Source organism: Opisthocomus hoazin, chromosome 15, assembly GCF_030867145.1.
Source record: "Opisthocomus hoazin isolate bOpiHoa1 chromosome 15, bOpiHoa1.hap1, whole genome shotgun sequence".
NCBI lineage: Eukaryota > Metazoa > Chordata > Aves > Opisthocomiformes > Opisthocomidae > Opisthocomus > Opisthocomus hoazin.
Window position 1 is genome coordinate 7919489 of NC_134428.1, and position 25631 is coordinate 7945119.

General features: G+C 42.3%; 1 protein-coding gene across 5 annotated transcripts in view; it reads left to right on the plus strand.

Moving 5' to 3' along the window:
* The window catches only part of MRTFB (myocardin related transcription factor B), a 108300-nt gene that overhangs the window by 27765 nt on the left and 54904 nt on the right, over nucleotides 1–25631 (plus strand). For 4 of the 5 annotated variants that reach the window (XM_075436115.1, XM_075436121.1, XM_075436118.1 and 1 more), the window contains exon 3: nucleotides 18296–18462. In XM_075436115.1, coding sequence (XP_075292230.1) covers nucleotides 18309–18462 — 154 coding nt within the window. In that variant the 5' untranslated portion in view covers nucleotides 18296–18308. Of the gene's footprint in view, nucleotides 1–18244; nucleotides 18463–25631 lie in introns of all 5 variants that reach the window. The other variant, XM_075436116.1, reaches the window with a different exon arrangement.

Genomic DNA, 25631 nt, shown 5'->3' on the forward strand with positions numbered 1-25631 from the left:
CCCTCCAGGTGAAAGCAAACTGTGGCCTGCACTCTGCTGCCAAAGGGATGGAGAAGAATGCATTAGCGATGTCAATTGTAGCGTACCACTTGGCTACCTTTGACTCCAGCTGATACTGAAGTTCTAGCATGTCTGGCACGGCAGCACTCAGCGGTGGTGTGGACTTCATTCAGGCCACGGTAGTCTATTGTCAGTCTCCACTCTCCAGTAGATTTTCTCACTGGCCATATGGGACTATTAAAGGGTGAGCGAGTTTTGCTGATCACTCCTTGACTCTCCAGCTGGCGGATCAGCTGATGAATGGGGAGAAGGGAGTCTCGGTTGGTACGATACTGTTGCTGGTGCACCGTTGTGGTCGCGATTGGTACCCGTTGTTCTTCAACCCTCAGCAACCCCACAACAGAAGGATCCTCCGAGAGACCAGGCAAAATGGACAGCTGTTTAATTTCTTCCGTCTCCACAGCAGCTATGCCAAAAGCCCACCGATACCCCTTTGGGTCCTTGAAATAGCCTCTCCTAAGATAGTCTATCCCAAGGATGCACGGAGCCTCGGGGCCAGTTACAATGGGGTGCTTCTGCCAGTCCTGCCCAGTGAGGCTCACTTCAGCCTCCAGTACACTCAGCTCTTCGGATCCCCCTGTCACTCCCGGAATACAAATGGACTCTGACCCTTTGAACTCTGATGGCATTAAAGTACACTGTGCACCAGTGTCCACTAGAGCTTTATACTCTTGTGGATCTGATATGCCAGGCCACCAAATCCACACCGTCCAATAAACGCAGTTGTCCCTTTCCTCCACCTGGCTGGAGGCAGGGCCCCTCTAATCCTTGTCAGAGAATTTGCTGCTCACCTGCTGTAAAAATGACTTGGAGGTCCCCTCCAGAGGATCGGAATCAAGGTCAAACTGTCTACCTGGTCTGGAGAGCTGGCTGCTGGAAACTGGAGCAGCATTTTTCCTAACAGAATCCCCTTTGGTGATTGTTTTACCTCGCAACTCACGTACTCGTGCTTCTAGACTTGAGGTGGGTTTTCCATCCCACTTCCTCATGTCCTCTCCGTGGTCACGCAGGTAAAACCACAGGGTGCCCCATGGTGTGTAGGCTCTGTATTCTCTCTCCTGAGCAGAGGAACACTTGCCCCTAATAGCTGAGATGCTGGCCCGTACAGGTGGGGAGTAGGACATGCTCTCTTCGAGTCGCTGGACCTTCTGGGACAATTTCTCCACGGCTGAAACAAGGGAGGAAGAGAGACGTTCCACATATTGCCGCAATTGGACAGCCACCTCATCCACTGAGTTGGCATATGAGGATGGTGCGCTCTGCACAAACTTCCTCCACATGGATTGTGAGCACTGGAGTTCATCTGGGTCTGTGGGTACCTGCTCATCGTCTGGTTCATAGTAAACCAGCTCCCGCACAGCTAATTCCCTCAAGTACCCCTTCCATATTGGTCCACTTGCCAGGATAGCATACAGAATCATCACTGAAGGGGTACTTCTCCCTCACGCCTGACAGAAGTCTCCTCCAGAGGCTGAGAATTTGTTCCTTTTTCCCAATGGTCTTGTCAATGCCCCCATCCCTGGCCAGGGATCCCAGCTGCTTGGCTTCCTTGCTCTCTAATTCCAAGCTGCTGGCCCCGTTATCCCAGCAGCGCAGCAGCCAGGTGACAATGTGCTCGCCAGGGTGGTGGCTGAAATCTTTCCGCATGTCTGGCAGCTCGCTCAGGGACAGGGGCCGGCTGATGATCTCTATCTCCCGTGATGACCCTGGCTCATTGTCATCCCTCCTGGAGCGATCTGCTCTCTTTGCGTCTTTAGTTTTACAGGGATGACTGCTACCGGCACAGGTTGGTCATTGGGCTCAGCTGCGCTGCCTGCAGCTGGAACTGGGGCTGGAGCAGCTGCTGTGCCTGCCGGGCAAACCGGTGTGCCCCTGCGGCTGTGGCAGCGGCAGTGGTGGTGCCGGTCGGGGGGGGGGGGGGCTGTGACTGCCTGCTGGGCTGGAAGGGCTGCAGGGCCGGCTGGGGGGGCAGCGCCAGCTGCAGTGCCTGCCGCTTCGTTTCCCCCCCCTTCGCCTTTAAGGCACTGAACAGTGTTGAACAAGGCAGCTCGGTAGGTGTGGGGCAGACCCCAGCACGTTGTGGTGATTTGTATCTCTCTCGAGTTCCCAGGGTGGCAGCACAGTTTTTGCAGATATTTTACTGGTTTGTCGGGATTCTATACTTGTTCAGGGGTGAGTTTAAAAAACATCGGGGGTGTCCACTGCCCTAGGTGCTTGCCCATGCTGTCCCACACACCCAGCCACTCACAGCTATCCAGCCCCGGGGCAGGTCTCTGCATAATGTTCTTAACTACTTGTTTAACCCTAAAGGAAACCTGAAGCCCATTCAGGAAGCATAACAATAGAAACCCGCTGGCCTGAGCATCCCATGGGTACTCGAAATTCTCAAAAGCCTTTAGGACCAGCCTGAAGGAGGCGGTGGGGGGGGGGGGGGGTTGGTGAAACAGTGTGGGAAAGTATCCCCTTCGGTTTTCCCCACAGATTGGGTTTGATTATTAACAAAATCTAAGACATAGGATCCAAGGGACGGACATGACCGCAGTGCCGCATGCAAATACAAGCCTAATTTCACGCACAGTGATGTTATCATGTCATAAGTTGATATCGTACAGTACAGCAAAGTCATCATCCTGATCCTTTTTCCAGTGATGATGAACAGCATGGCAGTGAACACATACTGCAAATAAGGATTCAAAAACCACAGCCATCTGATCAAAGTCAGCAACATTTTTTACCGGCGACTATTTAACTAACACAGTAAATGCGTATAACAAAATTTAACAAAATCTAAGAAAGCTGTTTCAACACCCGCTGCTCAGCCCTGCCGTTATCCCCACCCCACGCTTGGGTGCCAAATTTAATGTTCTGGTTTGGCTGCGGCCGGCAACAAAAGCGCCACGCAGCTGCCCCTCCCCCCGCCAGGGTGCGGAGGAGAATGGAAAGAAACAGGCAGAAACTGGTGGGTCGGGATAAGGGCAGTTTAACAGAACAGCAAACAAAGGGAACAGGAACAACAACAATACAGATAAGGAGAAAACACAACACAAACTGCACAACCCAGAGAGCCATTCTCCTGCACCGCCACCACGCGCTCCCGAGCCGCGAGTGAGTTCCTACCGCCCAGCTCCCCCCTACCGGAACCCGGCATGACGGCACATGGTATGGAATACCCTGCTCTGTTTGGCCAGGTTGGGTCAGCCTGCCCGGCTGTGCCCCTTCCTGGAGTCCAGTGAAAATTAACCCTGTCCTGGCCAAACCCAGGACAAAGACCGAGGAGGGAAGAAGGTGTTCTCCTGAAGCTATGAATCTAAACGACAGCTGGTAGAGAAGTAATGAAACAACGATGCTTTTTCCCTTTTAAGGGCTTTTTAAACTTCATAATAGAAAGTAAAGCCAAGCAAATAAACATGTTTGTCCAGTTCCAGCAGCAGCTTTGGCTCTAAGAAATGAGCAGTATATTGACCTCACTCTGACTCTAGGGTAATGACAAATACCAGTGGAGAACCAGTTCACCTGTATCGAGTAGAAGAGTTGGCAATAGCATGAAGTGGTATTATGGGACTGCCAAGATTCGGTGTCTCTGCCACTGTTTAGTTGACAAAGGTGAGCGCTGATACCCACACAGCATGCATGTGATGAATGCATGTATTTAATGTGTGTAGCTAACTGTGAGTTATCTTTGGGAGCACTAGGAGAGCCTTCCAGATCTTACCATTGTAGCTCTCAGTGATTTTGTCTAAGGAGGACAGTAGCACTATAAAAAAATAATCTTCAGACTTCTGTCACCTTCTTTAAGTAGCCCTTAATCGTACTTTTGTTGCTATTCAAAATGTATCACATCATCCAATGTAAACGGAATTGTTGAAAAGAAGAGATGGTCCCGTGAACTCGTAAATCAGACATGTTGATTGTTTAGTACTAGGGCTCTCTTTTCTTTCTACTTAAAGGGAGTAGAATAGAGGAGAAGATTAAATACTTCTAATAACTTGCAAAGTAACACCAGTCATTTGGGACAGTTAAATACGTATCATAACGTGCTGCCATGCTTTTTGCAGAGTGGCTAAGTGACCACAAAAAAGAAGAGAAAAGAGAATATTTTAGATGAACTCTAAGCACTTAGTGTAAATCAAATAAAGAATGCATGGTAAATAGCTGCTGCTTAAGATGCACAGAAAGTTGATTTTTATCTTGTTTTTATTTAAACGTCAGTTTGTCACCTTCTGAGTTTTTCTTTTATCCATGAATGGGTTAAATTTCACAAGTTTTAGTTTCAGAAGGGAAGAGCAACAAGTCGACTGGTTTCCATGGGAGCTAATTCAAGTTATTGTTTGCATTGTTAATATCTGAAAGTAGCTGTGTTGGTACAAGTCAATATGCAGCAAAAGGTTTGCAGGAGAGAGATTTTCTAAGTTGTGTGAAGGTTATGAGCAGGGACTACTTAGAGTAACATCTACATGTGTGCACTGAGTTGCTGTTCAAACATAATCACTTTAATATTTGCAAGATCCCCTAAATTGAAGTTGCTAGTAATCCATGATTATGCTACATTATTTTGAATTTCTGTCTAATTAGTATTTAGTTTATTGCTGGATGTGAATAGTAAGTTAAATTCTGTCCTATAGAAGTTGATTATATTTTTTTAAGAGGTCAAATACCAGTCTTTGGTACACAGAAAGTTATAACTCTTTTCAGTGGTGCCCAGTGACAGGACAAGGGGCAATGGGCACAAACTGAAGCATAGGAAGTTCCATCTGAACATGAGGAAGAACTTCTTCCCTCTGAGGGTGACGGAGCCCTGGCCCAGGCTGCCCAGGGAGGTTGTGGAGTCTCCTTCTCTGGAGATATTGAAGACCTGCCTGGACAAGGTCCTGTGCAGCCTGCTCTGGGTGACCCTGCTTTGGCAGGAGGGTTGGACTAGATGACCCACAGAGGTCCCTTCCAACCCCTACCGTTCTGTGATAATAATAAAATTTTGCTAATCTCTATAACAACATATAGAAACAAAGAGAAGCAAAGTACATATTGTTCAAGAAATTTCATTTTATAAAGTGATTGTGTAATAGTCAGTCATGCTTAAGAAGGAAGGTAGAAAGCAGCATGTTCAGCGGGAAGCAGTCCTGCAGTTCTTCCTTGCATCCTAATGCTTTCCTTGCTTTGTTCAGTTCAAGGGCTTGGTTTACAGGCACTGGAATAAACAGAATAGCACCTGCAGCTTAGTCATGAGTGGGAACATCTTGAAGTAGCTGAGCAAACAAATGAAATCATGGAGGAATTTAACCTTTTCTGAAATGCTTTAGATGCTCCACTGACATGCATTTTTAAAATAGATCAGCATTTTGGCTATCAAAGGACTCTGAACACATAAAAGAATTGTTCAAGATTATGATCCAATTTATTGGTAAGAGTTGCTAATTTATTATCTTCTGAACTGTCAGAACACCTCCTGTAAAAAGCTCTGTAGATTTTCTCTTTTTTTAGTAAATGCCCACTTCTAGGACATGACACTAAAATGTTTAGCAGTCGTATGATGTGTTCATATAAATATTTGACCCTTATTCCAGACTTGAGCTATTGAGTGCTTTTATAATACCAAAATCAACATTTGTGTTCTGATTTTTTTTTTTTAATGTGTTGTCAACTTCAATTACATGAATAGATTCTGCTGGCTACGCTGTTTGTGTTTGCTGGCCACAGAAAATCGTGGAGCGCCTGTTATCTTACTAATTCCTTCCACAAAGTTGTGTCATAGACCAGAAGAACTGAACTTGCTTTTTGGCAGGTGAATCTGAGTTACTCTTGCAATTACTTGAACACTACTGCTAAGCGCTTCATATTAAAACTGATATTAAGAACTTTTGAATTTTTTTTAATTGGAATTCAAATAAATTGCTTCTGAAATGATATGTCACATTTTATTGGAAAAAAGAGATCTAATTTAAATGTGTAGAGATGTGCGAGGATGAGAAACTAGAAGCATCATTTGTTTGCACACCAATAATATGCATAATTTCTTTTCTTTTTTGTATGTGTTTCCTTGTTTTGCTAAATTTAGGTATTATAAAACTGACCTTGTGATGTTTTCTAAGCTGAGTCTAAATTTATATGCTGCCAGTATTAATACAGGCATTTTAAATTTTAGTAGAGTATTAAAGCAAATGTGAAATATTGACAGTCAACATCATGTTCATAGACTGAAAAACAGGAATGTCAAGTTTAGATTTTTCTGAGGATTTGCAAACGACATATTTCCATGCACACTGTGTGTGTGTGTGTGTATAGCATCTAAACAAGATACTATTTCATGTGGGCAATCCAGCAGGTTCCTAGAATGCATTGAAGACAACTTCTTAAGCCAGGTAATAAGCACCCCTACCTGAGGGGATGCGATACTAGACCTGGTGGTCACCAATGCGAGTGAGCTCGTTGGGGATGTCAAGATCGGAGGTAGCCTGGGCTGCAGTGACCATGCGCTGGTGGAACTAATGCTACGGAGGGAAATGGGAATAACGAAGAGCATAGTCAGGACCCTAAATTTTAGGAGGGCAAACTTCCAGCTCTTCAAGGAGATAGTCAGAACTCCTCCCTGGGAAACGGTCCTCAGGGACAGGGGAACAGAACAGAGCTGGCAGGTCTTTAAGGATGTATTCCACAGAGCGCAAGAGCTCTCGATCCCCAAGTGTAAGAAGTCGGGCAGAGAAGGGAAGAGACCGGCATGGCTGAGGCAAGAGATGCTGGTCAAACTAAGGAAGAAGAGGGAACTGCACAGGCAGTAGAAGCAGGGACTGGCTTCCTGGGAAGAGTATAGGGAAGCTGCCTGGTTGTGTAGGGATGGGGTCAGGAAGGCCAAGGCACAGCTGGAGCTGAACTTGGCAAGGGACGCGAAAAATAACAAGAAGGGCTTCTACAGGTATGTCAGCCGGAAAAAGATGGTCAAAGAAAGCATGCCCCCGCTCATGAACGAGACCGGCGAACTGGCAACAGCAGATGAGGAGAAAGCTGAGGTACTCAACAACTTTTTTGCCTCAGTCTTCACTGGCAGCCTCTCTCCTGACCTCTCCCGAGTCGATGGATGGCATGAAGGAGACCAGGAGGGTAAAATCCCTCCAGCTATAAGTGAAGACCAGGTTCGGGACCTCCTGCAGAACCTAAATGTACAGAAGTCCATGGGACCTGATGAGATGCATCCCAGAGTCCTGAGGGAACTGGCTGACATAGTTGCCAAGCCACTCTCCATGATATTTGAAAAGTCATGGCAGTCAGGGGAAGTCCCCAGTGACTGGAAAAAGGGAAACATTGTGCCCCTTTTCAAAAAGGGTAGAAAGGAAGACCCTGGGAACTACCGACCTGTCAGCCTCACCCCTGTGCCTGGGAAGATCATGAAACAGATCCTCCTAGAAGATATGCTAAGGCACATGGAGGCCAGGGAGGTGATTCGAGACACCCAGCATGGCTTCACCAAGGGCAAGTCCTGCCTCACCAACCTAGTGGCTTTCTATGATGGTGTAACAACAAGGGTGGACAAGGGAAAACCTATGGATGTCATCTACCTGGATTTTTGTAAAGCCTTTGACACGGTCCCCCACAACATCCTTCTCTCTAAATTGGAGAGCCATGGATTTGATGGGTGGACCGTTCAGTGGATAAGGAATTGGTTGGATGGTGGCAGCCAAAGGGTAGTGGTCAACGGCTCAATGTCCGGATGGAGACCAGTGATGAGTGGAGTCTCTCAGGGGTCCGTACTGGGACCGGTGCTGTTCAATATATTTATCAATGACATGGACAGCGACATCGAGTGTACCCTCAGTAAGTTTGCAGATGACACCAAGCTGAGTGGTATGGTTGAGACACCAGAAGGACGGGATGCCATCCAGAGGGACCTGGACAAGCTGGAGAGGTGGGCCTGTGTGAACCTCACGAGGTTCAACACGGCCAAGTGCAAGGTCCTACACCTGGGTCGGGGTAATCCCCGCTATCAATACAGGCTGGGGGATGAAAGGATCGAGAGCAGCCCTGCTGAGAGGGACTTGGGGGTACTGATAGACGAAAGGCTGGACATGAGCCGGCAATGTGCGCTGGCAGCCCAGAGGGCCAACCGTGTCCTGGGCTGCATCAGGAGAAGCGTGGCCAGCAGGTCGAGAGAGGTGATTCTGCCCCTCTACTCTGCTCTGGTGAGACCTCACCTGGACTACTGCGTTCAGCTCTGGAGCCCTCAGCACAAGAAGGACATGGAACTGTTGGAGCGGGTCCAAAGGAGGGCTACAAAAATGATCCGAGGGCTGGAGCACCTCTCCTATGAGGACAGGCTGAGAGAGTTGGGCTTGTTCAGCCTGGAGAGGAGAAGGCTGCGGGGAAACCTGATTGCAGCCTTTCAGTACTTAAAGAGAGCCTATAGGAAAGATGGGGACAATCTTTTTAGTAGAGACAGCAGTGACAGGATGAGGGGTAATGGTTTTAAACTAAAACAGGGTAGGTTTAGGCTGGATATAAGGAAGAAATTCTTTACAATGAGGGTGGTGAAACACTGGAACGGGTTGCCCAGAGAGGTAGTGGAGGCCCCATCCCTAGAAACATTCAAGACCAGGTTGGACAGGGCTCTGAGCAACCTGATCTAGTTAGTGGTGTCCCTGCTCGCTGCGGGGGGGTTGGACTAGATGACCTCTAGGGGTCCCTTCCAACCCAAAACTTTCTATGATTCTATGTTTTACCTTTCTAGTTTAAAGTATTTTTATGGAACTGTTTAATAGAACTAGGGAGAATATGAGCTGTAACACCTTCGTGTTTATTTAATGAAGTTAATCCAGCTGAATGACTTACCATTGCCCTACTCTTAGTGAACAATGCTAATATTATCCACTGAAAAGATGAGATGAAATCAAATGATGTCTGCTCGTAAGGTGATTAAAAGTAAACCATTGTTGAAGACTGTATCTGGAAGCCCTTCACGTAGTCAAGTCATAGGGCAGTGTTTGTCTACGATACTTTCAAGTGATGTTGCCATCATTCTTGTTGCTACTGAGTGCTCAGGTAGCAGCTGTTAGGAAGGATGGGCTTATTAGTTGTAAATGAAATAACATATCTTCCTAGCATGATTCAGAGTTTTCAGCACGAGTCTTTATGAACTTTCTGCTACAAACAGTACTGTACTATAAGTTAAGCATAATGTAGCTTCTACCTATAAAGCATTCAGTCAGTAGAAGATAGGTTAAAAGGTGTTCTGGGTTATGTGAATGGATTAATAGATGCTAACTTCGATGCTTGGTTTTTAGGGGCTTGCGCAGCTCCCTAGGTGACCATATCTCTCTTTCACACAATAGAATAGCAAAGCAGTTCATACCCTTCTTTAAGGAAGGTGGTTGTTGACTGTGTAGTGTCTTCATTTAAGAGGCAGGTAATCCTAGACTCTGCTTTTTCATTTAGTCCATTGCACTGTTTGTTTGTTGATTTTGATGCATGCTGCAAAGGTATCAGCATAACTGTTTCTTAAGTGAGGATGGTAGATTTGAAAAGTTTTATATAAATCAGTGAACAATTTAAACATTACTTCCATCTGAAGAGAGTGGTTTTGTTTTAGCGACTTGAATATTATGCATATTGAACCTTGGCTTGCTTTACTTAAAATACTTGTAAGAAGTTTAGCATCTTGGATAAATTGTATTATTAATTACCTTTTTAAAGCCCACAAACTCTGAACACAGAGGATAGTTGTAATATATCTACTTAAAACATTTTAATGAGACCTGAAAGCATGTAAACACTAAGCTTTACAACATTCTGATGACTTTTATCCTTTCCACTGAAGGGTTATGGGAAGCCCAGAAGTTTTTACCTAATGTTATTTGAATAGGTTAGTTTTGAGAAGGCAGTAAGGTGAAAAAAGAATAAGTAAATCATCTGTATGGCCCTACACAGCAACAGGGTAAACTTTAGCTTCCCCATGCTTCAGGGGAGCTGTGGGAGGCTGCCTTTGTTCGTCACAGACTCACACACATTGCCTGATAATTAATTTGCACTTAGCAGGCCACATCTCCCGTTACAAAGGAGGTGCCTTGGTTTTCTGCCTGGAGATGGCACAGGAGGGAGTGGATCGTCAGTATTCTGTTGACTCATCCCCTGCCTCTGTCCAGATACAAGTATTTTGCTATACTTTACATAGCTTCTGGTCTGCATTTGCTAGTGTAGCTCATTTCTTTTCAGACTTTAATCAGTCCAAAAACTTAAGATTTAAAGATTTGCTTTTAAGAATTAGTGAAGAGAATCTCAGTGTAGCATTGTCGTCGAAATATGAAAAAATGTTAAATGAGTTTCTGGAGGTCTTCTAGTGTCTGCTTTGTGGTACAATTTAGCTAGAGTAGACAGTTACAAAAATTTAATCTCAGTAATTTATTAAATAAAGAGGAAATTTATCTGAAATACTTATCAGTCCAGTCTTGACTTCATGCTGCTTTAAGAATTACTGGTATGGTGAGAAGAATGACAGTCATATACATTTGCACGCTGTTTTTTAAAGAAATTAATAGTAACAGCAAGCTTCTGATGATGCGTAATCCAAGATGATTACTCATAGTTAGTCAGCCGTTAGTATTCCTGATCTTTTTCTGCTTTTAATTACCTTTGTAAAAATAGCTGTATGATTGAAGTCCTTGTTGCTGTGTATTTTACCACAAAATTTATCTTCATTAATTACTATATCAATACTGTACTTTAGGATTGTAATTTCAATATAATAATCTGCAATGTCAGTTTTAATTTCAAAGTTCATATACTGTGTACTTTTAATATATATATAAAAATAAATACTTTTAATGAGAGAAGTTGTGTGAGAAACTAGCTGCAGAAGTTGCAAGCAACACGAAGTCAGCAGTGTTGTTGACGCTGCTTCTCTTTGGGAAAAGGAACAGCATCGTACTGTGTGAAGTGGGATACTAAAATGGTTGAATATTTTCAAGGCTTTTTTTCATGAAAAATGTCTCTTGGTCTGTTAATCCACTGTGGAATACATAAAATGAGGGGCCTGAATCTCAACAGAATAAGCATTGTTCTTGCAACAGAGGCAAACTTAATTTGACACATTTTCTCCAATCAGTGAAATTATAAATGTCAAAAATGAATTAGACGAACATACTCAGTTAACTTACTGATAATCCGGGCGATTATTAATAGCAAATACTTTCCAAGTCTATGTTCAATTTGTACTCAGTCATATATTCACCTTTACTGGTTCTAAATGCTATTTCACTAAGTGGGTTTGAAACCTACAGAGAAAATGAGGGGGGGGGAAACAACCAAAAAAAACCACCCCAAAACCCTAGAAAACCTTTTCTGTAACAGTTTATTGTTAAAATTTCAGTGCTAAATGCAAAAGATTATTTTTTTGTTTTTACATCTTTACTACTTTAAAAACACCAATATGTGAGAGTTGGTGTAAAAGAAAGGTTAGTTATTTGGAGAAATAGCTTTAAGTGGCTTTTAGATAATTTGTAAGTATTTCCAAAGCTTTGCTGTTTTGTTTTTTTTCCAAATTATTACTATTTATCTTTCAAGTTTGTAATGAAATCTAAGTCGTCTTTAGAGTTTGGGGAGAAAATTCTCTACAGACATGCAGAAAAAGGTATTCAGAACAATTATAAATGGAGTCCCAACAGCTGTTCATGTAGGAATTTAACAAGATCTCAGATGTATAATGGGATGTGAGCAAAGCTGAAATGAAAGTGTGCGTATATGGTATGTGCTGGTGTCTACCCAATAGAACATGCTGCATTTTAGAGGTCACAGAGAAACCGTTATATACTAGACCAAGGAGCATCGTGACTTTTTAGCAGACGCCTAGATTTGGTATTGCTCCAGGAACTGACTCTAGATGGAGCCAGCCCTACTGTTCGTTTCTTCATTTTCTTCTCCCCCTTGCTGATAGGCAGCATGCCAAGAGGAGTCATCCTTTAAAAACAGCGCAGCTTTTTCTCTTCTTGAAGTGGGTCTTCCGTCCGCAGTTCCTGCCTCTGGGAAGTGACTCTTAGCTTGCAGTTACCGTATTGTTCAGTGAGCTAGATGTTCCTGTGTGTGTGGAATGTTTATGTCCAAGTCCTGCTTGTGTTGGTGCTGCGGAGAGAAGGCGGTACTAAGCGTTCCAAGGGTCTGACCGCTGAGACTCAGCTAGTCTGAAGATCAGAAAGGAGGTTTGCCGTGGGCCTGTCTACCCATGTGCTAGGGTCAGCTGCGTTCTGAATGCATACTTCTTTCCCTGTTTTTGTGGGATGGAAAGAGGAGCTGCCAAGGTAGTCTCATGCTGTGACTTAGCACTTTGTCTCAGATGCAAATCATTACTGCTCTCTCTTCCAACTGAAGTCATGTTTGAAACCCTCACGGTCCACTAAATGCTTATCACTCTAATGTTAGAGATCATCATCCCCACTGTACACATTGTCACGTCTTTCTAGGCATTGAGGAGGAGATCCAAGAGCTTAATGCAGATGACCTTCACAGGCTGGGTGTGGTGCCTGAGCTTTTTAAATGTCTTTTTTAGTGTTTTCTGACACACTTGCAGTTCTAATATTCTTCCCACTAAAAATTATGGTGTATTACAAACTGCTAGCTATATCGTTTTAAATTTTACCAAGTTTTATAAATGGAGAAGCTTAAACCTAGGTGATTTGGCTGCTAATGTTCACCCCATGATCCTGCAATAAATTCTGTACTGGAGCCTGGTATTGCTAATATCTAATCTGGTTTGAATATTCATGATTTGACACTGCACTGTGCGTAATGACCTAAGTTCCTTGCAGGTGTAAATAAGTGGGCAATGTTAAGGTCAGCCATTTGCCTTGGCCAGAGTTTGAATGCACTGTGATTCCTGAGCTGTTTTTTTTTCCAGCAGATTGCTAAAATAAAAGCTGATTTACTACCTAAGTGTCCTCCAGATATCACAATTTGTGCCAAGTAATATACCAGTTCTAGTGTCTCAAGTGACAGGGAAGTATGCATTTATCCACCTTCTAAGATTTTTCTAAGGAAATATACTTTGTCTTTTGAAGAGAAAATGTTTAAAAATAAAAGAAGCATTTGTCTTCAGCACTTAAGAAAGATAGCAACCACCTACAATCTGTGAGAACACTTACATAAGACTCGTACAGTGTACAGGAGGTCTCCTTTGCCAGCGCTGGAGCGCTGTTTCTGTGTAGTTATCAGCCTTGCCTGCTGTGCTGGGGCATATTCTGTTTTGATAATCTATTCTGAAGGTTAAGCGGGAAAATAATTTTGTTCTAGTTTTCATGTTACTACTCTGAAACAGAATTCTCGGGGGGGGGGCAAAAACCCCCAAACCTGAAATCCTTTGGGACTATGGGAAGAGTGGAGTAGTTTTAATTTTGTCGCTGCAAATGAGATGGTATTATGCTTTCCAACACTTTATAAGTGGAAATGGTTTTCATACCAAATAGAATGATGGTTCATATCACTTAATGAACCTTTAGATGTCTTGGTTTCAAGGAAGTGAGTGGAAATGCCTGAAGTGACAACCAATTTCTGTCTGTCAGACTGGCCTTGTATAAAATGGTGCTTTCTTGGATTATGCAGAGTAGAATATTGAGACTTTAATGGTATGGATATTTTAAAAACAAATTCTCGTACACGTTTTTACTGTTGAGTTTCAGTTGTGTTATTAATACACTTGTGTATAGGTCTGCTTGAAGTCGGGTTACACAGATAATGGTTACCATCTGTAAATGCAGATGACAAACATGAAGTAATTCTTCAAGGTTGAGGAGGCTGAAAGTAAATGAGAAAGGGGATTCAAATGTGGTATCTTTAATATAAAATACGATAGTGTCATGGTACCTTAAAATCTAAATTGGTAAGTTTCTCACTTTTGCACATAATGACTGGATAAAGTATTCATTGTACAGGCTTTGATTTTAATCAAGGTGAGCTAATGTGTTCTACTGTTTTTTGTGTTTGAATTCCTGATGTCCAAACAATGAATTATATTAGGAATGTCAGAATGAACTGCAGCTTTTGGAAACTGAAGATAGATGGGAGATGTTCTGCATATCTGAAGTCTAGTTTCATGTGAAGTAAATGCTGGTGGTTGTAACCTCCAGCTGATGATAAAGCAATTGTGTGCCTCTTCGCTAGCAGTTAAAATGAGCGTGCTGCAAAATACTAGTGGTCTCTTACCTCGTATATACAGCAGTGTAAAAAGATGTTGTTTACATAGAGCATTTTTTCATGTCTGTTTTTTTTGTTTGAAAAGGTATTTATCAAAATTATTTTTGTTTAATTTTCAGAATTACTGTGTCAGTCAATAAGGAAATCCTTATGCCTAAGACAAACTCGTAATTTCATGGATGCTAAGTTTAGAAGTTCTTTACAGAATGTTGAACAGCTGAATTCTCCTTCAGATTCTAATGGAACAAGAGAGAAGAACCAAATTAATTGTAATTTTTTTATTGCAAGTCTTCAATTTGTTATCTTTATAATATTGTTTAAATGCTCTGTTCATTGATGCAGTAAGGAGCTGTCACTGGTCATAGTATGGCTGAGCCAGATGTTGGTCACAGACTTCCCTGACCCTATAAATGTTGGATCAGGGAAGAATTTGTTGGTTTTGAGAGAATTTGTTGGTTTTAAACTCAGAGTATTTCTGTAGTCTGATACAGTAGCAGTTCATCAGTAACAATGAAATGAGAGCAAAATGTGATTTGAGATATGACTGAGGAATATGAGGAATTTAGACTTTCTGGGAATTCTTTTGTTCAAAGATAGTGTAGCAACATAGCAACAGGGTTGTTCTAGTGTGAAAGGATCGTTTGGGAAAATGCCTGGACTTTTAACAGGCTGCAGGTAAAGCGGCTTGCAGCACCCTTGCAGCAAAACATTGAAAGAGGACCTTCTGCATGTAACAGGGTGTTGTTATCTCATCCTGCTCTGTTGATCAGTATAAACAACTGCTTGAGGAGACAAAAAAAGCATCAGCTGTGGTATTTCAGTGTGCATGCTGCAACCTGTTTCAGTTCTGCTTCCTAGAGGCCTGTTCCTGTGAAATTCTTTAATGGTAAAGGATGGTAAACTGATAAACAGTGGATGTTCAGGCTTGCTGCGTTTTGTTTTTGTAACGAACAACTTATTTTTTAGAGGTTAAAATTGTGTATCCAAAAAGATTTAAGACAAGGAATTTGCAATATCTGAGACTTCACTGTGAATAGCAGACTTTCAAATTAGGGTTAGAGTTCTGCATTGGAGAACTTTGGTTTTAGATGTTTCCTGATGACAGAGATTGTGTGCTGTCTGAAACCGTAGTAAAAATGGGGACCTGAGAGTCACAGTCAGCAACATCACCTGTGCTAGGGCATACTAGTGAGAGGCAGCAGTCACCGGCTGCAGCAGAAGTTCTGGTGAGGCGGGACAGGTCATTCACAGTGAGGTTACCCAGAGGTGGTGGAATCGCCTGCTTGGGAGATCTTCAGAACCTGCCAGGAGAGATCCCTGAGCAGCCAGTAGCCCTGCTCGGGACTGGGGACGGACTAGAAGACCTCCAGGTGGTCCCTTCTGACCTCATTTAGTCAGGTGCAAACCACAGATTAATCACATCTTGTGTGAGAAGTCAACTTGTTTTGAGTTCAACTGCAATGCTGCCGTCAGTATCATTTAATGTGTTGCATATAATTCTTGCGTGCCGTGTTCGTAGTTGAATCTGAACAATACAACCACATTTATGTACATTCCTGAAATGAAAATTAAGAAACAGACGTGTAAGTAATTTAGTAGTGTGTTGCAGAAGTGATGAAAGTTAAACTGGTTTAATTTTAAAGCAAGATGTTTAGTCTTGTCCCCCTGCCGTGGGGACAAGAGTTAGTCAAAGCAACACGCAGCAAAATAAATGTTAAACCTTTAGCACAAGAAGGCGTTTCTATTAATTTCTTATGGATTTAATGGCATGAATACAGCTAATGTGGTTTAGTCTCTTTGAAAAGTGACTCCAAGGTGTAACTCATAGCTAATAAATTGTGGATAAAATGCTGTGAATATGAGCAGATAAGCAGCTAAATTTTCACTTAAATTCTGCTCTGAAGAGACTTGCTTGGTTAATAATGTACTTAATTTGTATGGGTGAGTGGGAGTTTGAGGAGAGTGTAATGTCAGGAAATCGAATGAGAGCTGGGTAAATTATGCTTCTGAAAGCTAAGAACAAAGAAAAAAAATCTTGCATAACAGTAAGTTAATGTGTCTTCGTTTAATTGAAAGCATCAATTGGTAACTATGGAAAATAATGAAAAATAGGCACTTAACCATCGTAATTGTTCCACTGAGGTATATATCAACCAGCACTTGCTTATATTTCTTATTTTTAATTTGGCACTTTCAGCAACATGATTCTTTACCCCTTTTTGTAGTGTAGGCCATTCTTTGGTCATCATGATCATTTTTTGTCATCTTGGTGTTTTTTAAAATATCAAGTAACATTTGAAATATTTTGGGTATGATCAGTGAAACACATTGCATTTTAATAACCTTTAAATACACACCCCAACACGTGCGGTATTTATATTCAATATACCTGAAATTTGAAATTTAAGGTTGGGTATGTGCAGCGGTAGTGTTTCTTAAGAAAAATAACTAAGCCAATTTAACAATAATAAGACATTTCTTTGGTTTTATGGATCTTCCTGAATTGTTAGTATTATATTATATTATATTATAATATATATTATATATTATATTATATTATATTATATTATTCGAGTTTCTAAGAATTTGGGGATAGACTTCGTCGAAGTCCATATCAATTTATTGAAATTTTAATGACTTGATAGAGTTCTGTGAGCTATAAAAAGCCTGTGCTAGTAATTCATACTTCTGTCTCTCCTCACTGTATATTAACTACCACATTAAGGATAGAAAGGAAGGAAATAATAAATTGGGACTTTTATTCCACTCTGTAGAGTATTTTACAATAAGTAACTGGTATGCAATAAAATTAATTTTAAAAAATTCATGGCAAAAAGCCTTCCTTGCTGGAGAGATTAAAGATTAACTAGTTCTGGTATAGTTCTCTGATGGTATGAAGGTCCCATATTAATACCAAAGTTGATTCTTGATCCGAAAGGAAGTTGTGCGGTGCTTCAAAATGCTAAAAGCTGTTTGTATGTTATCATATACAAATATGATGTAACCATGAGCCAGCAGTGTGCCCTGGCTGCCAAGAAAGCCAATGGGATCCTGGGGTGCATCAAGAAGAGTGTGGCCAGCAGGACGAGGGAGGTTCTCCTTCCCCTCTACACTGCCCTGGTGAGGCCTCATCTGGAGTACTGTGTCCAGTTCTGGGCTCCCCAGTTCAAGAAAGATGAAGAGCTACTGGAGAGAGTCCAGCGGAGGGCTACAAGGATGGTGAGGGGACTGGAGCATCTCCCCTACGAGGAGAGGTTGAGGGAACTGGGCTTGTTCAGCCTGAAGAAGAGAAGGCTGCGAGGGGACCTTATAAATGCCTACAAATATCTGAAGGGTGGGTGTCAGGAGGATGGGGCCAAGCTCTTTTCAGTGGTGCCCAGTGACAGGACAAGGGGCAATGGGCACAAACTGAGGCACAGGAAGTTCCGTCTGAACATGAGGAAGAACTTCTTCCCTCTGAGGGTGACGGAGCACTGGCACAGGCTGCCCAGGGAGGTTGTGGAGTCTCCTTCTCTGGAGATATTCAAGACCCGCCTGGACAAGATCCTGCGCAGCCTATTGTAGGTGACCCTGCTTCGGCAGGGGGGTTGGACTAGATGACCCACAGAGCTCCCTTCCAACCCCTATTATTCTGTGATTCTGTGATTCTGTGATATGTTATTTCAGCGTTCTTTAATATAAGCTACTGAAAAAAGAAGAATGTTTTGCTGGTAAGTTGCCTGCATCACTTGCTAGAATGCAGGGCACAGGAGCTTCTGGACACCCATACTGGGAGTTAACACTGGGTAATTCTTCTGTCAAAGTGAGCAGAGAAGCTGTCCTGCTTCTCAGAACCAAATGGCTGTTAAATGGCTTGTAAATGCATTACTTAACTACATTTTTGAAAACCCACAATATCTGTGGAAAATTAGGAGTGTATATGTCATTTTAAAGTTGAATTTTGTGCACAAAGGAACTGACCAAAAACAAAACAAAACAAAAGAACAGAAAAAATAATGTGTTTGTGTTTTTTTTTCTTTATTAGCTTTGTCAGCTATAGGGTGACTAAGAGACCGCTTGCTCTCCCTGTCTCCAGGCGGTTTGACACGATGGATCACTTGGGGACAGCGGATGCTGAGGATGACTCCGGGTCACAGTCACGGCTTGCTCCCAGCCCTCACAGCGAAGCGGTTGCACATGAGTTCAAGGAGCTCTCGCTGCAGCCCAGTCAGTACTTGCCTCCTCTCCACGAGCGCAAGAATGGTGAGTGCAGAAGGGGCTGACCTCCTTCTCTCTGCATGGCTTGAATGTTTGCTGTGCGAGCAATGGTGTTTGAGTGCGTTCTTCAAATAACAGTAATTGACTCTCTTCACTTGCTCTTCCCAAGCCACGGTAAGTCAGGAGATCTGTCCTGATAAGCTTCACCTGTCGTGGCAGCTTGTACCTCTGGAATACTTTGAGTCATATACAATGGAGTTGTTTATGTTCTGAAATAGTTTTAAAACCACAGCTAGTGTATAATAGAAGTATTAATTAAATATTTTTGAGATTTGTACTATTATCAGACAAAAAGGGATAATTATCAAGAACAGATTTTTTTCTGAAAAAATAATACAGAATTGTGTATCCCAGAAGGTTTAATTCACCACATAATTTAAGGTTGAACAATGAAAGAAAAAGAAGATTTACATTTTAGAAATCTTTCCAGTGTCCTTCCTCGTTGTTGATGTTGGCATGGCAACCTAGGAAAAAAGTGTTTCCACTGTTACAGTATGCATCAGGAAGAATTAGGTCTGCATACAAATGGAGGCTCATTTTTACTGGGGAGAAGGCAGGAACCCTCCTTTATTTTTGTGGTGGTTGGGGTTTTTTTCTTATGCTAATATCTTCTAATAATGAAGATTTGTTTTCCAGCATTTGTAGTAGATAGTGGAAATGTTGAAATTATGTAAATTAAGTATTTGATTTTTTGAAGCATCTTTTTAGAACGGTTTAGCTACGGTTAGGTATTAGTTCAGTTGTAATAGTATAAGCATTATTAAGTAAGAAGAAAACTATATGAATATCTCAGCTCCAAAGCAGAGAAAATGGGGAGATATATATATATATTACTAGGCTGTATGTGTATCAAATACCAGGGGACACATCCAAGTCATGGTATTCTCCGTTTTGGAAAGACGTAGAATGTTGTGGGTAACCAAGATGCTCCTGTTCACACAATGAGGGACGAAGTCTATGGTGCTTTGTTTAAATACCTTCAAGATTATATAGCACTTAGAGAAGGAAAAATGTAATAAAGGGGAAATATGGTAGGGGAGAGACACAGGCTTAGCTTACGTGAATATGGAATGACAACCTCTTTGAATACTTGAGCTTGCCTTTTACAATTGCTTCCTTATTTTTTTCCGTGCATGAAGATTGTGAAATACAGAATACTATGTTAGCTGGTGTAATATATTAAAAGTATTTTAAAACTAAGGGACCTGTAGCTAATTTATTAATATTTTGGCTCTACATCCTTAAGAATTATGTTTTGTAAGGCAGAAAAAAATGTAACTTGGGAGACATTAGTGTCTATTGACTACTATTTGATGTGAAATTGATAGTAAGCACGTCTATACCAGAAGCTTCTTTTAAGATAGCTTACAACATTTTACCTGTTTATCAAGGAAGCAACAGAAATATGTATTCAAAAAAAGATGTTTCATAGTGAGGCTAAAAATGCCAACACTTAACTCATAAACCTCATCAAAAAGAGGATGTAGTGGGGTTTTTTGCATCCTGTGTGTAATTGTACCTCTGGAAACTTTGTTTATTTCTTTGTTTTTAATTGCCTGTAAAACCAAAATGGATGACATGGGTATCAATGTTGAGTCTAAAGAAGTCAAACTTTTCATTTCTAAAGGCTACTACCACAAGAATGCATTACATGAAATGGGAGAAATCCCTTAGAAGATGGCAAGCTTGTAAATGCCTCTTTTGACAACCCTTGCTATGACTGTGTTAAGTACACAATTATCCCCTGCTCTCAGTTTCATTGTTTTGTTGTCTTCCTGCTTTTACTCATAAAGATATCTTGTCAAACAAGCGATAAAATGAGGTATGCAGCTTCAGGTGCTAAACTTGCTCATGTTTGCTCTCTAGTCTTTCATTTGTAGTCCTTCTGTATTGGAGAGATGGTTCTTTTCTTAGGCGTTCTTCCCGTAACTAGGAAGTATTTTTGTGCTTTCATGAATTAGTGAAATAATTTCTAGGTAGGTTTTGTGTTGCCTTCATTTATAATCTGCTTCTTGTTTATCTTCCGAAGACAAGGCAATGGCAGGAGATTTTCGTGCTTAAAGGCTCTGGCTTGTTGAAAGAACAGAGGAGATTTTCATAAATAAAGTGGTGGTTTGGAAATGGATAATTTGAGAAGCTGCCTCTCGCTCCTCTGTGCTGGATGTCTTTAGAACCATTCCCCTGTTATTCTTCTCTTTGTTGCTTATCAGAATTCCTCTTAGAACTTAGGATACTTTTGAGCATTTGTCCATAGGAAGTATCAGGCCTTCCACAAAGATCTTAATGTCGTCTTTGAGAAGGAGATTGTATGAAGTCCACATAACGGGCCGCAGACTCACTTCATCTGGCTTTTGTGGCAAGACTAAGCCATCTGACTGGGCTTGGCCAAAAATATTGGCATTGTTTTCAAGGCCATTATTAGCACAACCTCATAGCTTTTGAAAAGGAAAAGGATGACCAATCTGCAAGGCAGACTGAGAAATCCTGTTATTGGAGGAACAGTCTGATAGACATGATAAAGAAGTGTTTGATGGACACTGGTGCAATTTGCTATCCTTTTCAGTTTTATAAATCTTTTTCACGTTGTTTAAGTGTCCTACCACTGAGAGAATGCTGCCGTAGTAGTATTTAAATAATTCCTAAATTAATTTAAGAGGAGCCTCCTGGTTCTTTTCCTGTCCTTATGCAAAAGATCTGACAATGCTGGCTGGCTGCTGTTGTTCCTGGAAGAGATGGGACGTTTGTGTTCAAATTGCTTTCTTAAAACAACAAGAAAAGGTTTGGGCACTGTCATCCTCCACAGCACCCGAACTATTTTTCACTCATAATTTCAAAGTTAGTAATTTTGATTAGTTTGGTTAAAAATAATTTGTTTTTGTGGAAATGATGGAAGTCAGAAGAAAATTTGTAGAAGTAAAATTTGGACTTGATGGATTCATATTAAAAGTAGCTTTAGTACTTAGTCTTTGTTTTTACTTTTTACCAAAACTATCTTTCTTTAGGAGTATTTTAACATGTCACTATTTTATAAAGCATAAGAGATTTAGCGTATATTAAGCGTAAGAGATTAAGTACACCAAAATGCAATGGCACTTTTATACAAAAAAGAAAAATATCTGAACTGTTTAAGGGGGTTTTGGTTGAATATTTTCATGCAGTAAGCATTATGCTTACTCTGAGCTTTGGTAGTGATCCTTTAAACCTTTTGTGTACTTGAATGAGTCTTTTGGCAGTAGTTAAGTAGAAGGCTGCGTTATTCTGGTATTGTTCTGCATAGTGTTGTTAAGCTGGTTTACACAAGTTAGGACAGAAACTGCGTTTCAAGCTTTCCCAGCAACACTGGGCATGTGGGAGGCTTATGCTTTGGCTTGGTTTTGTTTTACGTGGAGGTAGCTACAGCAGGGTGACAGAACCATACAATGAACTGCACACACAAGCCTGGGAGCCAGCAGTCGTTTGAGATGGTACTGATAGTACTACGTTGTCCTTTTTTGACCTTCTACTCCTCTGCCCCTCGCCAGTCTGCCCCCAGAGATCACAGTCGTACAGCTAAGCTCACGTAAGAGTTCAGGTGAGCATAGCTCAATATTTTTTGGAGCAAAATCTCGTGGTTTAGATTGAGCTCCACTGGAACTGTTGTCCCTTGAGTTGACACTTACATGCTCTGCCAGCTCTGTTGAAGAGGTTGTAACTTACGGTAGAGGATCAGTAACAAACAGTTGGAAGGCAAAAACATCTTCAGCTTCTCCAGCCATTTACTGCACGCAGGTGTTTGCTCCCTGATCAAAGACAAATGGATGACTTCTTTGGGGAGTGAGAGAGACAGAGCTGCAACATGTTCTCCGCCTCTCAAATGTTTTTCAGACAAATGTCTTCCATCATAAAAAGTCTGTGAAACACAAATATTAACCAATTAATGTTTCATCTTTTAATAGCAGGGCAAGTGATGGGAGTTTTCAAGCTGATTTGCTAGATAAAGGTTTTATTGCAGGGCTGAAGTACTTCAACTGAACGATCTCTAAAGCAAACACTCAAATTATTTGGGGTTTGAACAGCAAACTGTTTATAGAAGGTAACCCTGTGTATGTATTTGGGTGTGATAACAAAGAATCGTCTTTCCAGGCTGTTGTATGTTGGTCTTCTGGACTGTAACAATTTTAAATTTCCATTTTTCTCTTGAGCTGTTTTCAAGTTAACAGCTGTGGGCAATACTGGATTACTAATGAAGTTAATTTCAGTTTCTCATTAGTCTGCATCTTTCTGGATAATTAAGTAGTACATAGAATGCATTGGTCATGTAAACTTGTGCCCTTTTTATTGTGGCATATTATTGTGCCTGTTCTCTGGAGGCCAACTCTTGTTTCCCTTGCCAAAAAGCAGCAAAGGTTACCTTTTCCCTGGTTCTGCTTTCAGCATGTGTGGGCTACGGAGTGGACACCGAAGACGTGGCTCTGATGCTGGCAGTCCCGTGGCGATGGCTGGTGTACAGTGCATGTGTGTCGGGGCACAGCTGGGCTCCGTGCGTAAGCGGAGGCTGACAGACAGAACGCCGTGTCCTTGGGAAGCCCTTGGTTGGCATCCCTGCTTGAAGGGTGCTGGGTCGTGTGCCCTGTGCTTGCTTTCCTAGTCAAGCTTCTGCGTCCTCGGGAAGGACGGTGGTCGGGGGAGGAGAAGAGTGACACAGATGGGGCTGCTTTTTAGGAGCAGCGGGGAGAAAACTGCTGGCTGGGTGTTGTTTGGCTGGACTGCGGTGGAGGAAGAATGGCAGAGCAGCAGGCAGCATGGCACAGCTGAAGTACTAGTCAGAGCAGTGTGCTGCCCACTGCTGTACCCTGGCATCTGTCTGCGAGCCGGGTGGTGGCACGGGAGGGAAGACAGGCTGTTTGCTGCTGACAGCCGGCAGGCGGTGGGAACGATGCTGCCCGCAGCCTTCCAGCCTGCATGTGGGGGGTTGCACATGCAGATGCCACCAAAAAAGGGAAGCACTGCATGAGCAAAGCTGCTTGCATGATGAATTAGTACTTTCCCAGAACTGGTGAGCGTGCCACTTTGGCTGGTAGAGGTAGGTGTGAAGGTCTGGGTGTCAGGAGCCACGCAATCGTAGTTGTTTCAAGGTACCTTTCGTTCAAGGCAAATGAAAAGATCCTGGCTTTTGTGTTTTACAGCAATGTCTCTTGGCTTGGCACTGGCTTCCCTGACTATCCTACTGTGCCAGAATCTCTTTGTGACAGTGGCTAGTAGTTTCTGAAAGAGACACACATGTGGGTTACTCTTGTGCAGGCATTATCCACAGGTGAGAGCCTGGTTATATTCTTGTAAAATGAGCAGAGCTTTGGTTGGTGCCTGTACGGACCGTTGGCTGTCCTTTAGCACTCTGTAGGCCTGCTTCAGCTCTTTGACATTGTTTCAGACTGTGAGTGTGCCCCTTCTTGATCCTCTGCATTGTGTGCAGAAACAGTTTTGTTCCAGCTAATGGAAGCTAATGGGTGTCTGCTTCTCTGATCTCAGAACAGGAGTAGATATGGGCTCGCGTTCTGGTTCTGTTTGGGGTTGTGTGTCTTGTGCTGGAATAGGATAGAGAAGGTTGTGATGTGTGTGTAGCTGCCCGCTAGATCTTGCTCTTTGGCAGCTAGCAGCTAATATTCTGCAGCAGAATTGAGCTAAGTGAGAAAAGAGTGAAGACTCTTGTATGTTTTGTCAGGGAAAAAAGCCTTGGGACAGTGAACATCTTAATGTAAAAGCAAGGTAATCTCTCTGTTACAAGAAGTGAGTGCCTGTGGCTGCATAAGGACTATGGCGTTCAGGAGCAAAGACCTTGACGTGCTGGAGGTCAGAAGAGAACGACAGCTTCCTGTGGGGCCACTTGAGCTTGTGGGGAACTGTAGCCAATTAAGGTGGTGAAGAAACACACACACACACACCCCCAACCGAAACAAAACACCCACAAACCCAGAACACCAAGCCAAAATGAAAACAAATACTCCAAATGGTGGAGATTTGAGTCCTCCTAAGGGACCAGTCGAGCCAGATGGGAGACAGACAGTTCTCAGAATGACTGAATGAAATCTGCATCACACTTAACCTAGTGATATTACTTAAATAAATTTGATGAACCAAGGGAATTTTTCTGGCATCTAAATGAGTCACGGGTACATTAGTTTGCCTGTTATCTCTTATCTTCCATTCCCTTATTATGTAGCACTGGTAAAATGCATTCTTGCCATAGCTTTATGGCTTCTGAACGAATTCTTAGTCTTCTGTGCAGTCAACAGATGTGAAGCCGCAAATTTGATACTAGAGAATCAGGTGAAATTTGGGACCTTCTCCATGTGTCTGTGTACGACAATTTTTTTTCCACCCTTGCGATCTGCATTTGGGCATATTTTTTCTTCTCCTAATGGAATATAGGTAAGTTATTGTGCTTAGAAGTTACTTTCTTGAGAGAGCTGGGAGAGAGAAAGTGGAGGAAAGATGGCTAGTGGGAAGACTAGAGAACAACAAATGGAAAACTTAGTTCTGATTAAAGCAATAGTTTGGCACAGAAAATTATTGGAAATGTCAAGTTAAACTCGGCAGTTTCATAGTCACTAAGCTGAAAGCAATGAGATCTGGAAAACAGCGTACAGATACTCTGATTAACGACACCACCCCCACAACAATAAAAAAACACAGCAAAACCCCCGGAGTAAGTACGTTCTGAAAGACTTATCTCTATAAAGAAGTAATATACAATTTATGTAAGTTTACAATAGAAGTGTGTGTGTATAGTGTAGTGTACATATAACGGGTGTGTGTAGAAGACTGGGTGCCCAGCTCGCCTGTGGGATCTCCGTCCGTGGAGCTGCTGAAAACCGGCCAGGCGCAGTCCTGGGCAGCGCGTTCCTGCTGACCCCACTCGAGCAGGGCTGGGCTAGGGAATCTCAGGAGGCTGCTTCCAACCCCAGCGATGCTGTGATTTGTCCTTCCGTTAAGGTTTTAATAGTCCATGGAACATCCAGTGCAAATATTCTGCTAAATAATCCTTTGTAAGAACACACAGCATATTATAATTAGTATAGCTTTGTCTCTGGGCTTGGGGTTTTTTTTTGGGGTGCTGTGGGTTTTTGGGGAGTTTGTTTTGTTTGTGGTGCCTTTTCTAACAAACTGTACCAGTA